The 14,833-nt window shown below is 32.4% G+C and overlaps 2 protein-coding genes across 2 annotated transcripts in view; both read right to left on the bottom strand.

Annotated features, from left to right (window-relative positions):
• The window catches only part of gogo (thrombospondin-1 like protein golden goal), a 288,203-nt gene that overhangs the window by 125,589 nt on the left and 147,781 nt on the right, over positions 1–14,833 (bottom strand). The gene's annotated exons all lie outside the window — the stretch shown is intronic.
• LOC148312872 (uncharacterized) lies at positions 12,140–12,701 on the bottom strand. Its single transcript, XM_088272746.1, has one exon. It carries the CDS (start codon positions 12,699–12,701, stop codon positions 12,216–12,218), a length of 486 nt encoding a protein of 161 aa, XP_088128872.1. The 3' UTR covers positions 12,140–12,215.

The following is a 14,833-nucleotide window of genomic DNA, read 5'->3' as shown; positions in this document are numbered from 1 at the left end:
ATGAACATATGTAGCCAGCAAAATAATAAAAACCAGAAAAATATTTCAAAATATAAGAGGGTATACAAATTCAATTCATTTCAAATATTGGTTGCCAATCAAGGGGAGAATTTTCAATATTAAATAGCGTGTTAAGTGATCACTTAAACTCGCTAATGACAAATTGTAAGCTCTGTTAATAATCTAAATTTCACCATGTTCATCTCAAAACACTTTTCGATCTTTCATCAATTTTACGAGTATTATAAGTTGAATTATTTATATTTTTTAACATAGGAGTACATATAAATATGATGCCGTTTATATAAATTTAGCAATGAATTATTTTTGAATGATTATGAATTTTTTAAAACTTTAAAATCAAATTAAAACAAAATTGATTAACAAAATTTCTTGGTATAAATTTATATGAAATATGAAAAAATATATATTTTAATAAAACCGAATGAATAAGAAATCTGAACAAACCCTTAAAAATTACTTTATACCTCTTTTCTCCAACATTGATAAAGGACTAAAAGTTGTCGATAATATTCAATATGACTAATGATATCGCCATTACATCGTAACACTTCCTAATTAATTATGATATTTTATTTATTTTACATATTTTTATATTATGATAGATTTCTGGAGAAATCATGTTGGAAGAGCGAGTTCGGATCGAGTGGTGAGGATAGCAGCGGACAGCAGCATAAGCGGGATCAGACCCCCAGGAAGACCACCTAAACGATGGAGGGATAGCTGGTCTTCCACCTCCCAGGAGCGGACCGGAGAATGACAGGACAGGAGAATGATAGTCCTAAAAGAAGAAGTAGAAGAAGAAGAAGAAGAAGAACTTAGGTAAAATATTTCATAAATTCGGCTTTTAAATTAAAACTGCTAATTTCGGGAAAGCTCTACATACTTCCATTAGTAGATGATTTTAATGGCACCGAATGGAACCCTAAACAGCATTAGTTTAGAAAAAAAGTCAACAAGTAGTCTCTTGAGCACTTGTGCTGTCCATCAATGGTGCACCTACCTTACCCCAAACCAAAAGGTATATTTGTCCATTGGTTAGAATGACCTAACGCCTAGACAGCTATGCAGGAAATGTATCGGAATTTAGAAGGATACGTTATTGCAACGGTCTTCAAATACAGTACCGATGAAACACGTACTACATTAAACGATTTGTAAAAGTTCATTGCTTTTATGTCTAGTAAGATTTGTTTTCTGTTAAGTAATTCTAAAATGTGTTTGAAATTACAAATTAACGTCAACATAATGAATTTCGAAAAACGTTTTTTATGACTCTTCATTTGAAACTAATCGCAGATAATAGAGTTATTGAAGGTTTTTTTTTAATTAAAAATGAAGGATAATTATTACTTTGTTCTTTTCTGTTATTTCACTATTTAGATATTGTATTTAGACTTAAAAGTTATGAATACTATCGTGATTTTAAAAATATAGCGAGACAAATCACGAGGCTTATATTATACCATAACTATGTGCTTAATTGCAAATTTGTCCTTTAGTCAACTTTAATATTATAATAATACGTACTTTATATTTAAAATAAACGAAATTGAGGCAAAAGTTAAGATGTAAAAATATTAGTTAAATAGCTTACTAATTTTAACGTATTTTTATATTGATGATTTTTTAAGAGGATTTTTATACTAAAAGTTTTTTTCATGTTTCGCAAAGATATCATTTAATTTATACATACATAAAAAACACTTTTACCATACCATTTTTGAGTTTAATCATGTTAACACGGCAGTTTATATAACTACGAATGTTCTCATCAACAGGTTATAAAGAGTTGAGTTTTCATTTTCACTTGTTGATGAATAAATCTGCAGTTCTCGAAACTAGTCGTGTTTACATAAATAATCCCAAAATTAGTATAGTAAAAGTGTTTTATTTTAAAACTTAAATCATCATGTTTTTCCACACAATTTACATGAAATTAAAAAAAAGATATCAGTTAAAAAAAACGCCGTTTAACCTCACTGTTATATAGTTAATGTGGGTTACTATAATATAATCCGAGTAATGAGTCGATAAATTTTGGCGCCATTTGCAAAACAATGAAGCGAAATTCCACGATATGAATGTAAATCAAAATCGACTCCTTCGGTAGCCCGCGCACTTAGTATTCCGATCAGACGAAGTGTTCAGCGGTGGCACAACACCGGGCCAATGTCAGGTCGGCCTTATCACAGGCGGAATATCGATAGCCCAAGATACCAGACCATGCCCGAATTTTGTAAGCGATGAGCAACACACTGGGCGGGGATAATCGGGTATGCTCGGATCAAAAAAACACGCAATCAAATGTAGACTACTATAAAAACACATTACACTATCGTTTGACAATCAGTCAGATTTTATCGATCAAATAAAAAAACATGAAGATTATCGTTTTGGCACTCTTTCTTATAATCGCGACGGTTTCAGCGCAGTACCCTAGAAATGAACGACAGAGAACAAGATATTTTGCAAGACAAGAAGCTTCTGGACCATATCCGGCATCAAACAACCCTCAAGGATTGACTCCTCCACCATATCCTCCTTCACAAAGTGGACCCTATGCGCCATCTGGTTGGCGACCATCAGGACCCCAATTCACTCTGCCACCCAGACCAGAAGCGAGCGCCCCTGGTCAAGATTATGGAACCCCAACTACTCCTGTTCGGACGTACGGACCACCAACAACTCCCGTTCCCCAAGAACAGCAACCCTCTGAACCCGAAACTGAAAACGTCGTCCCGAGTGGTAGTGAACAAAGTGAAAAACTAAAGGCGATGAGTGAAAAACAGGTTGAAATGCCTCAAGCTACAAATCCTCAACCACAGCCAGCCTGCGCAATCACACCAGAAAGCCAACTGCAATACCAGAAATTGGTTGTTGCGCCACAGTTAGTTCAATACCCTCAAGCATTGCAGTACTTCGGGAAGATCCAGTCTCCATTGGGAGCACCATTTGTGTACACCTCCCAGTACTTCCAGCTATATTAGAAAGACTGTTGATAAGCATAATGCAATAAGTAGTTAATGTAAGATTGAATTGGGAATGCTTTATAAACTCTACTTTTGATGCGACTGTTGTTCAAGCTTCACATTTTATATACAATTTGCACTTTACAATCAGGATCTATTCCAACAACAAAAAGTCGTAAATTGAATTGTTTGGTTAACGAACTCCTCACTTACATCATTAATGTGACATAATCAACACAATTTGCCTCAGATAATTTAAAAAGTGTCTATTTCAACGAGATTGTTGAAATAGATAGACAATTTAACATACCTTAATGCATGTCTCCCTTCTCTTATAATGAATCAAGACGGAGAGTTGGTAGATATAAGATGAAGTCTTAAACTGGGAGTTGTCATTTAACGAGGTTACCATTAAGTGTGGACCACGTATATTTTATCAAAGATCAAGTTTACACCACGTCAAACCGATGCGGTGCCCTATGCACCATCTGGATGCAGATAGGGGGAAAAACAAAATCTTCAAACAATTAGTTACAATTATTATTTACTGCCTTGTATAAAATCAACAATAGTATAAATCTTTATTATCAGATGATTAGTTTGATTTAAAACACAAAAAACGTAGGTGTAATTAATTGATTTATGTAGGTAGTTATCGGTATTATAAAGTTTTTTTTTCGAATTCAATCAATTATTATGATTTAAATATTGATTAACAATGGATATTTTTAATAACAACTATTGCTATATTTTAACGCAACGTGAAATTTTTCTGTATCCATTTAATGTTACACGATAATTGATAAATGTTCGAATTCAATCAATTATTATGATTTAAATATTGATTAACAATGGATATTTTTAATAACAACTTTTGCTATATTTCAACGCAAAGTGAAATTTTTCTGTATCCATTTAATGTTACACGATAATTGGTGAAATTTTAAATAATTTCGTGGAAGTAGAGATGTATTTGCATTCCCCAATAGGGTGGACAAATCAGCCGAGGTATTATTCTCGTATTGCACCCCTTTGTTTCACCCTTACATTGTGATATAGGTACTTATAACTTAGCCAATTTATCTTCTTCTGAAGTTATTAATGATATTTCTCAAGAATATATTTATGATTTATTAGAGGGGCTTGAATTTTCGTTTGATGTTCGGAATATAATATATCGTTTCGTTTATTTTATTCTCTCGGTGCCTCATTTAAAAGACTAATGCTCAAAAAACATTTTTTATTTTATGTTACTCGAACGTCTGCGAAATAATGAGTATTATTTGTTTTTTTACTTATTTTTTCGTAAAGCGCGATTGGGTGAACTGCCTTTTTTCCAAGATGAAAAAGATATATTTGAATGCTGTATTTTTAAAACTAAACACATCACAAGTTCAGTAACGATGATTAGGTTTAATGATTTTTTTACAAATACCTAAGAAAAATTAAAAATAAATATAAAACTATCATTTCACTTGGTAAGGGTTGTTTTCACCAAGATTCATATGGTATATATAAACTTTAAAATTTATCAATGACAATCTTTTCCTTAGTAAAGGTTTTTCTTGTTTTTTTTTTTAAATAAACATGTGGATTTTAAAAAATTCGAGACGCAGCATTCATTTATTTATTTCATGATAAAAAACCAAATAAAATTATACACAATACAATATACATAATTCTTTTTCATCACTTTACCTCTCCTGTTTATATCCCTTTATATATCCTTTTTTAAATTGGCAATGTGACACTATTATATCTACAATTATTAAAATTATAATTTGTTAACTAAATGTAATATCCTAAATATTATACAGCATTTCGAAAGATGATTCCCGATTGAACAAAAACGTTCAACGAAAAATATTAATATGTGCCCGATGATTTTAAAAGGTAATCTATTAAAATGGTTTTAAAAACAATAATCCGTACAGGATTTCCAATTTCTTATTTTCATTTCAAAATTTAAAATAAATATGATGCATAAAACGTATATCCAGCTTGGGAAAATGTGATTAGGATTTTTCACAGATTATCTTCAGATTTCATTCGTTGAAATTATTCGGTTTGAGCCTGAAACATGGAATTATCTTATTTTTCCAATGAAAATGTTTTCCCTGGAAATAAGATAAATTTGATTATATTGAGCTTCAATTCAGTAATGTATGGCTTGAAGGTACTTCAATTTAAATTTATGCTAGGTTAAGAATTATCCATTATTGAGAATTGAAAACTTAATTAATTTCACAAAATTTATAACGAATGAAGACAGTCTTACAACATTTTGAGTGTGTCCAAATTCTTGTTTACAAATTTGGATTATCTCCACAAAGAAGTTCATTTTTGCATTTTTGACATATAAATATATCTATTATGTTCCAAGATCGATAAATATATATAGGAGCCCCAAAAGATTAAGTAGTTTTTTTAATCGTGGGTAGAAATGGAAATGTTGCATATGTGTAAAGTGATCACTTAATCAGCCTATAACAGGTCATAAACCCTGTAAGCATCCAGAATTCTATATTTTTCTTTATTCATGTTGAGATGTCAAATATGTAAAAGATAGTCTTACAACAACTTACCAAAAAGGATTTAAAAATTTAAAAAAGTTAAAATTTTTTTATTATTTTAATAAATTATCTTTTATTGAGCAACCAATTATGTAGTACCTTACATTAAATGAAATATAAAAGAGTGTTACAATCGTCAAACAACAATATAATCTAACTCGAATCCGAGATGAATCGAAGAAGTTTATTGGAGGTGTCTAGAATCGTGCTCTTCGGAGTTTAGCGGGAGCCGCTCGCTGCGGGGCGATCTGCACTCTCTGGAGAGCGGAAGGAGGAACCAGGAGGAGGTAGGCAGATCTCAGGCGGCCGCTCTGGGGTCCTAGAGGAAGCACCGCTTCCGCTTCAGGCTCGTCAGCAGGGGCATCCTCGGGAGCCGCGGGGGCTCCGTACTCCGCAGTAGGGGCTGCAGTAGGGGGGCCGTACTCTGTGGCCGGAGGGCCGTACTCCGCTACTGGGGCTTCAGTCTCAGTGGGGAGTTCCAGAGTCTCACCGTCTGGCTTCCAGCCGCTCGGAGGGTACGGAGCAGCTGCATCTGCAGCCGGGGGAGGAGCAACGTCATCGGCGGGAGCTAGCTCTTGTCTGGAGAGCACTCGGGACCTCAGCCGGCTGGACCTGAACCGAGGAGGCTCAGCCGATCCAACGCAAGCTAACCCGCACAATACTACAACCACAAACACTTTCATTCTGATGCTGTTTTCTGGACTACCTTTACCCAAAGTAAAGCGAAGCTGAATGATGCTTTCTTCAAAGCGATAACTCTATTTATACTTTGCCCAATCGTTAAGTGTCCTCAAGTCAAGTTTGGTGCATATTAACTGTCTGATTCTGTGATAAGAGTTCAATAGCTCCTTTAACCCTGGGACGTTAGATACGAGTAGGTTCTGTTAAGAAACAACGAAACGGTGTTTACGTGTTAAACGAACAGCGAGCCAATTACCGAGCTCCTCTAAATGCAAATACACCCATCTCTCTTAACCGACTTAGTGTTATTGAGACAACGCTATACATTGCACGCTTGGAAAGGTATAACGCTTGTTGTTTACTTGATAAAGTTACTCGAGTATAATGAAGGATACTGTCCTTATTAATAATATTTTTTATTGCAGGTACAGCAATTAAAATATGCATATAAGTTCGTCATATTATGCAAGTATTATGCCCTAGTAATTATTTGCATAGCACATAAAACATCAATTTCTGGCACTTACAATGTACCTACATGGATACATTTTAACATATCGTATTAAAAAAAAAAAATTATTAAATCGCGAAAACCGTTTAAATTTTTATTTATCGTTTTGTTTTTACATGAAAATCCTATATTTATTCAACACAGATTTTTTTGATAAGTACCATTACTTTTAAGTACAAATACGGTGTTTGAAAATAGTGCAAAATGTATTAAAATACGTATCATAACAGGTTTTAAGAAATAGTGGTATTTACCAAGTAAAATAAAATTATAAATAGGAAGAAATTACCACAAAGTGACTGCAAAATTATTTTTAGTTTAGATATTTGCGTTGTTTTTAATAACAAATATCAATTGCAGGTATTGCAATTAAAATTAAATATTTATTAACGAATATCAGTACATCATACTATGCAAGTACTATATTATTCGTCAGTCACTTTATGGTAATATCTATTCATTAATTTAATTTTTACTTTCTGAATAACGCTATTTTATAAAATCTATCGTTTTGATGCGTTCCACATCGTTTTCAGGCACCGTTTTCAAACAAGGCGTTTGATAAAGATACGGAATGCATTGAAATACGTGTCACAATAGATTTTTAGAATTTGTGGTATTTACAACTAATTCTAATAAACTTAAATTTAAAAAATTATATAGGAATTCACTATATACTAACTATATAGGAATTTAGTATATAAGTATTCTCAATGTTATTCATATTTAAAGCATTTACTTTGTGGTTGGTCATTTTAACTTTTATATATTTTCACAAAAATGTTAGTAATATTTATGTATGTGTATGTTCGTGCATGTTTGACCTCGGCTCTTAATGCATGTTTGTGTTGCAACTTCTAGTGCATGTTGGTCTTCGGGTCGACCAAAATTGCATGTGTTAAACATTTTTTGTAGTTTAAAGTGTGTAAATAGTGCTATGGTAGTGAAGGGTAGTATTGTTTGCATGCTGTGGTAGGGATTGTCCTGACGAAGAGACGGGTACGTCTCGAAACCGGTAGACATAAAAATCTCGTTCAGTGGTTATAAACTAATATAATAAACATTTTTGCAAACAAAAAAATGTAATTCAAGTAGTGATCATGTCTTTAAGAACAGTGTGCGTCGATGTTGCTTCTCGTTGGAAGGGACAAGGTAGAAAGTGAATCAATTCAAGTCCATGTGTAATTTTTTTATTGTAAAACCTTTTTACAGTAAATTTTTATTGTATCTATTGTATGTAATGTATTTAATCGAATCATTAAAAAAATAACAAATAGTAATATATAAATAAATTTGTATTAACATGTTAAATTAAATTTATAAAATAGAAGATAAGTATAAAAATTCTTAAGAAAAAAATTAATGCCCATTACATATAAATCTTGAAAAAAAAATTGAAAAAAGACTATTATACCATTAATTACATAAAACATTAAACCTTGAGTGTAAGTCCCTCTCCAAGCACAAGAGCTGTCTCTTTTTTGGAGAGGTACAGCGAATCTAAAACTATAAGTTTGCCATATGTATAAATGTTTAGAAATTGTATTATGTTGTACATAAAAATGTAACTTTATTAAATAAATATTTTTTTTTCAAATGTAAGTATTTAGGCTCAACACAGGCCATGCCTAAAGAGCCGTAATACATATAGTAAACAAAATGTATGTGTCTATGAAATAAATAAATAAATCAATAAACATAAATATAAGTATTTACTTCCGTCTAGAGATAGAAAATAAGGAAAGTTAATATTGTTTTAGTAAATGCTTCAGTGGTTAGGGGGTATTTGATGAAATTCTATCAACAACAAAAATTTCGACCTCCGCAAATCACCTGTCTGACATTGAGTTCGTCGATACCAGAAACCTCAAGCGATTTTCATCAACAGGTCTATAATAGCCTTCTCCTTATCTTGGTACATGTCAAAACGAATCCAAGGAGAGAAATCTTTTTAATTACTTTTTTAAAAAATTAAAATAAATTTAAACCAACAAATCATGCGAAATTTTCCAAAATACGTATTTAAGCAAATTGTTACCATATTATTTAATAAAAACGCAAATTTAAAAATAAAAATATCAAGTAAAATAATCCTTTCGCGAAAAATAACCAATTTATCTTTCGTATTATTTTTTGACATCTCATCAAAGATAAAGAAGAATATGGAAGTCTGGGCATTTACGGGGCTGACGACCGTCATAGGCTGGTTTAAGTGATCACTTTACACACATGTAATATTCACCAATTCTACCCATTATTGACAACCACACTACTCCAATTGAAAGTTCTATATATATATATATATAAATATATATATATATATATATATATATATATATATATATATATATATATATATATATATATATATATATATATATATATATATATATATATATATATATATATATATATATATATATATATATATATATATATATATATAAAAATATATATATATATATATATATATATAAATATATATATATATATATATATATACATATATATATATATATATATATATATATATATATATATATATATATATATATATATATATATATATATATATATATATATATATATATATATATATATATATATATATATATATATATATATATATATTTATGAACCAATTTTGAAACATTATTCTTGAATCACTAGAACTTCACTAGAGACATCTATGGGTGAGATGAAAATGTTGTAAATTTATCTCTCAACTACAAAATTCAAATATGAATAAGAATACGGAATTCTGAGTATTACCTGGCTTATGTACCTGTCAAAGGCTAGTAGAGTGATCATTTTACATACGTTTACACCATTTTACTCATGATTGACAACCACACTACTCATTTTAAATTTGGAACTCATACATATATCATCAATTTCATATTTGTTGAGATGTCAAAATACAAAAACAACTTCAAAGTGCAGAAACCCATATTTGTGAACAAGTATTTGGACACAGTCAAAATGTTGTATACAAAATTCAATTAAATTCATTATACTCAATCCGACGATTTTTCAATTTATCATCCCATAAAAAATATGTAGGTACCTATAACAATTAATCTTCTTCTTCTTCATATTGTTGTAGGCCTTGTGGCCTGTTTTTAAGAGGGATTAGCCTCCTGCGATGTTGATTCCCAGATATCGACCCATCTCTTTGTTGGTCTGCCCGGGAGTCGTCTCTATCATGGGGTTGGCCGTACAGTGCAATGTGGAGGAGTCTGGATGGTTCCATTCTCCTCACATGCGCATACCATTGTCTCCTTCTTTGCCTTCCCCACCTAACGACATCTTCGATCTCGCATATTTCCCTGATCATGGCGTTTCTTATTCTATCTCGAAGACTCTTGCCTGATATGCTTCTTAGAGTCTTCATTTCTGACACTCTAAGCGCGTTTTTTGTGGCAATTAACTAACTAACTAACTACTAACTAACCATCACGCCGCTTACCCGCAGGGGTAGGCAGAGAGAATAGAGCGCCACACCACTCTGTCCTTGCAAACTTTCTTCGCCTCTTCCACGTTCATGCATCTCCTCATACATACCCGCCGATTATTACGACTCCTAACCTGACCACTTTCAAGTATTTGGCATACTTGATGGTGGTGATGAAGTTCACGTTAAAATGAAAATTTCTTGAAAAAGTGTATTTTTTTATTCATTTAATTCAGGGGAAAGTTTCACATGATTAAGTCTGGAAAATGAAGTATGTGATGAATCGATTCAAACCCCTTTTTAGTAAAATTTGGCCAACGTGACTGTTAACAATTGACAAAAGGTCGATAAGTGAAATATTTCAGTAAAAGAGCACTTTTTTGGTCCCCAGTATTTGCTACTTTATCTTCTTCATATTTTAAAATAAATTTTAAGGAGGAACCCAACCTAATTTAACTATAAGTGTATATTCTGACTGACAAGATCGTAAAGGTGATGAGAAATAGATAGTAAAAATTGAGAAATCCCCCCATAAACCGTATTGAAAACATTTTTACATCTCACCAATAGATGTCTCTAGTGAAGTTCTAGTGATTCAAGAACAAGGTTTCTAAATTGGTTAATATATACAGAACTTCCAAGAATTTGAGTAGTGTGGTTGTCAATAATGGGTAGAATTGGTGAATGTTACACGTGTGTAAAGTGATCAATTTAACCAGCCTATGACGGTCGTCAGCCCCGTAAATTCCCAGACGTATTTGATATTTGATGAGATGTCAAAAAATAATAAGAAAATAACTCCTGTAATTGGAGATAATCCAGATTTTGCGAACAAGTATTTAGACACACTCAAAATGTTGCATATATTGAAAACATTTTATTTTGATGATTTTCATTTCAAGTAAACAATGATTATATTATTAGATTAAAACCAATATTTTGAGCTTTTCCACTTTATTATAGTGGAAAAAAATAAAGTGGAAAAGCTAAAAATATTGGTTTTAATCTAATAATATATTAAAATGCAATTCCATCACGAAGTGTCAGTGGATAATATAAATCTATTAAACAATGATTATTTTTCCACGACATTTTTACTATTTTTCAACGTAAAGTTGAACTCCCCTGATCCATTTTACCTGACACGGTAATAATAGAATTTTCAAATAATTTTCCATTTTCTTTAACGAAAATACAGCATTCTGTTGAATAAATTCTATGGAATAAAATTATCAGAACAATCTATTTAGCTCGAATGTCTGAACAACACTTTGAGTGTCATAAATCTGGATTATCCCCAATTAAAGGTGTTTTTATTAAAAAAAAATAACCAGCCTGTAACGGTCGTAAGCCCCGTAAAAGCCTACACTTCCATATTCTTCTTTATCTATGTTAAGATGCTTACAAAAATACGAATATCTGAACATTAATTATAAAAATAATTTAATTAGTCTTTTTCGCAGATACTTTGTGGCACATTTTATAAACTTTAAAAAATAAAACAACTTTGGAGTGTACCAATAAAAATAGTGGTTAAAAACATAGTTTTTTTATTTTATAAAATGAAAACTACTAATCAATGTTATTTATTATCAAGCACTGATGCAAGAAGTGAAAATGGAAAATAAAGTGTTTTTGCTTTTTTTAAGTTTTGAAGAATAGCATTAAAGTTGTTTACTAGCAACAATTATAACTAAAATCCAATGGTAATAAAGAAGAAAAATGATATTTAATCCTAAGCTCCTAATATTTTTGTCCATAATTATAATTATTTTATAAAATATTGCTGTTTTTTTTAACTTTAGTGGTGAAATGTACATAAGACTATACGTATAGGGTGTGTATTTAATAAAATTATAAAATATATTTAGAACACATATATTTTTTTCAATATTTGATTATTATTAAACATTTACAACGGTAAAAATCGAGATTCTAAACAGTACAAAAATATAAATATGTATGATTATTTTTTTGTATCATTTTTATTTTATATTTAGTATCTAGAATTGCGCTCTCCGCAGTTTAGCAGGAGCCACTCGCTGCGGGGCGACCTGCACTCTCTGGAGAGCGGAAGGAGGAACCAGGAGGAGGTAGGCAGATCTCAGGCGGCCGCTCTGGGGTCCTAGAGGAAGCACCGCTTCCGCTTCAGGCTCGTCAGCAGGAGCATCCTCGGGAGCCGCGGGGGCTCCGTACTCCGCAGTAGGGGCTGCAGTAGGGGGGCCGTACTCTGTGGCCGGAGGGCCGTACTCCGCTACTGGGGCTTCAGTCTCAGTGGGGAGTTCCAGAGTCTCACCGTCTGGCTTCCAGCCGCTCGGAGGGTACGGAGCAGCTGCATCTGCAGCCGGGGGAGGAGCCACGTCATCGGCGGGAGCTAGCTCCTGTCTGGAGAGCACTCGGGACCTCAGCCGGCTGGACCTGAACCGAGGAGGCTCAGCCGACCCGACGCAAGCCAACCCGCACAATACTACAACCACAAACACTTTCATTATGATACTGTTTACTGGACTACCTTTACCCAAAGTAAAGCGAAGCTGAATGACGCCTTTGTTAAGTGTTTGACTTCTTTTATACATTGACCGATAGATACTGTGTCCTTACATGTACCTTATTCAATATATGTCTACACGTACTTCTTAAAATTGATCCTAATTAACGTGTCCTTTGAGAAGCATCCGCCACATACGCACTGCATATAAAACACCTGATTCTTTTTCGATAGCAAAGTCCTTTACGACGAGCGAGTCAGGTCATTTATGGACTGAATATAATGTAGTTTATCACTTTGTTAACCTTAGCGAGACACCAAATAATATAGCATGTTGCACGCTGTAACCAAATTACATCTTAATTTAGGTACGAGATGCAAGCAATCCATTGCACACGCTGGCATAATATGCAAAGTTTAATTACTCTTATGTAATCCATTTGTATCGACGTTTGAAGGTCTTCTATTGAATTTTCGTTTTTGGTCATGTTACCAAATATAATAATTAGATTATGTCACACAATAGGTCAATGTTAAGCGTGTGTATGGACCAGATTGAATTATAACGATATTCCCTTAAGAAATAAAACAATATTCTTGAAAAAAAATTGACATGATCAAGAATTCCAAATACTTAAAAGTGGTCAGGTCAGGAGTTGGAACAATCGGCGTATATGTATGGGGAATGCATGAATATGGTAGAAGCGAATATTGTTTGCGAAAATAGATTGGTATGGCATTCTATTCTCTCTGCCAACGCCTACAAAAGCGGCATGATTGTTAGTCAGTTAATTTGTAAATAATAAAAATTGTAGGACGTTGATTGACTTTGAAACTGGTGGCGTTAGATCCAGATTTTGGTTCCACGTTTTTTTAGGAATGAGTAGTAATTAAAAAACTCTCTATAAATAGAAATTATTCTGTGGGTATTTTGAACACCAAGAAAAATGATGGTTATATTTTTGAAAAAAAATGAAAAAATAGGACAGCCAGAGGTCTTCTCTCTGAAGGAAAAAAGCGAAGTAGGTAAGGGAGTTAGAAGGATCAAGAGGTCAGATAACTAGATCCAAGACTGTCAGAAATGGAATCGAATCTTTAGTACTATAAAACGTTTTTAACATCATAATAAATTAATATAAATGTTATGTTGAACAAATCTCTATGTCAACAAACAACAAAAAAAACAATGAAATAATCCAGGTGTAGGTCAAGTAATTAAATTATTTTTCAGTGTTTTTGGATACCGCAATGAATACTGATTATACGGCAGCTATTAACATGGTCAAGTGCAAACATTCGTCCTAGATATACTGGATTCGCGGAAAGGCCTTCCAATACTTTATTTCCTATCCAACGAAGCAGACAACAAGTTAATTGAAAACAAAAAAACAAAAAAAAACGTTTTACAGTACAAATGAAGATGAACATTATATAACATTTTGAGTGAGTCCAAATACTTGTTCACAAAATCTGGATTATCTCCAATTACAGGAGTTATTTTCATATTATTTTTTGACATCTCATCAAAGATGAAGAAGACTATGGAAGTCTGGGCATTTACGGGGCTGACGACCGTCATAGGCTGGTTTACATCTCACCAATAGATGTCTCTAGTGAAGTTCTAGTGATTCAAGAACAAGGTTTCTAAATTGGTTCATATATATAGAACTTCCAAGAATTTGAGTAGTGTGGTTGTCAATAAATGAATAACCAATAGAATTGGTGAATGTTACACGTGTGTAAAGTGATCACTTAAACCAGCCTATGACGGTCGTCAGCCCCGTAAATGCCCAGACTTCCATATTCTTCTTCATCTTTGATGAGATGTCAAAATATAACATTATATAAAGCTAATTGAGTTTATGTACAAATATGAGTGTGTCCAACAAATGTTGTTCACAAATCTGAATTATCTGCAATTATGAGTTATTTATTATATTATTTTTGACATCTCAATATACATAAAGAAGAAAATGAGTCTTTGACGGTCCAATTCTATGATAATCCAAATTTGTGAACAAGTATTTGAACACGTTCAAATTGTAGTAAAAATATAACTTAATCTATGATGAGAAGTCAAAAAATAATGTTAATATATTTATTTTATTTCAACACTATTTCTTCAATACTCAA

This window comes from Brachycentrus maculatus, unplaced genomic scaffold (assembly GCF_059751285.1).
Source record: "Brachycentrus maculatus isolate JH-2025_06_01 unplaced genomic scaffold, ASM5975128v1 h1tg000031l, whole genome shotgun sequence".
NCBI classification, from domain to species: Eukaryota; Metazoa; Arthropoda; class Insecta; order Trichoptera; family Brachycentridae; genus Brachycentrus; species Brachycentrus maculatus.
The sequence above is the reverse complement of the archived record's forward strand: the minus strand, read 5'-3'. Positions and strand labels throughout refer to the sequence as shown.

Coding starts and splice junctions, on each gene's coding strand:
- LOC148312872 (XM_088272746.1), bottom strand. CDS start 12,701: ATGAAAGTGTTTGTGGTTGTAGTATTGTGCGGGTTGGCTTGCGTCGGG.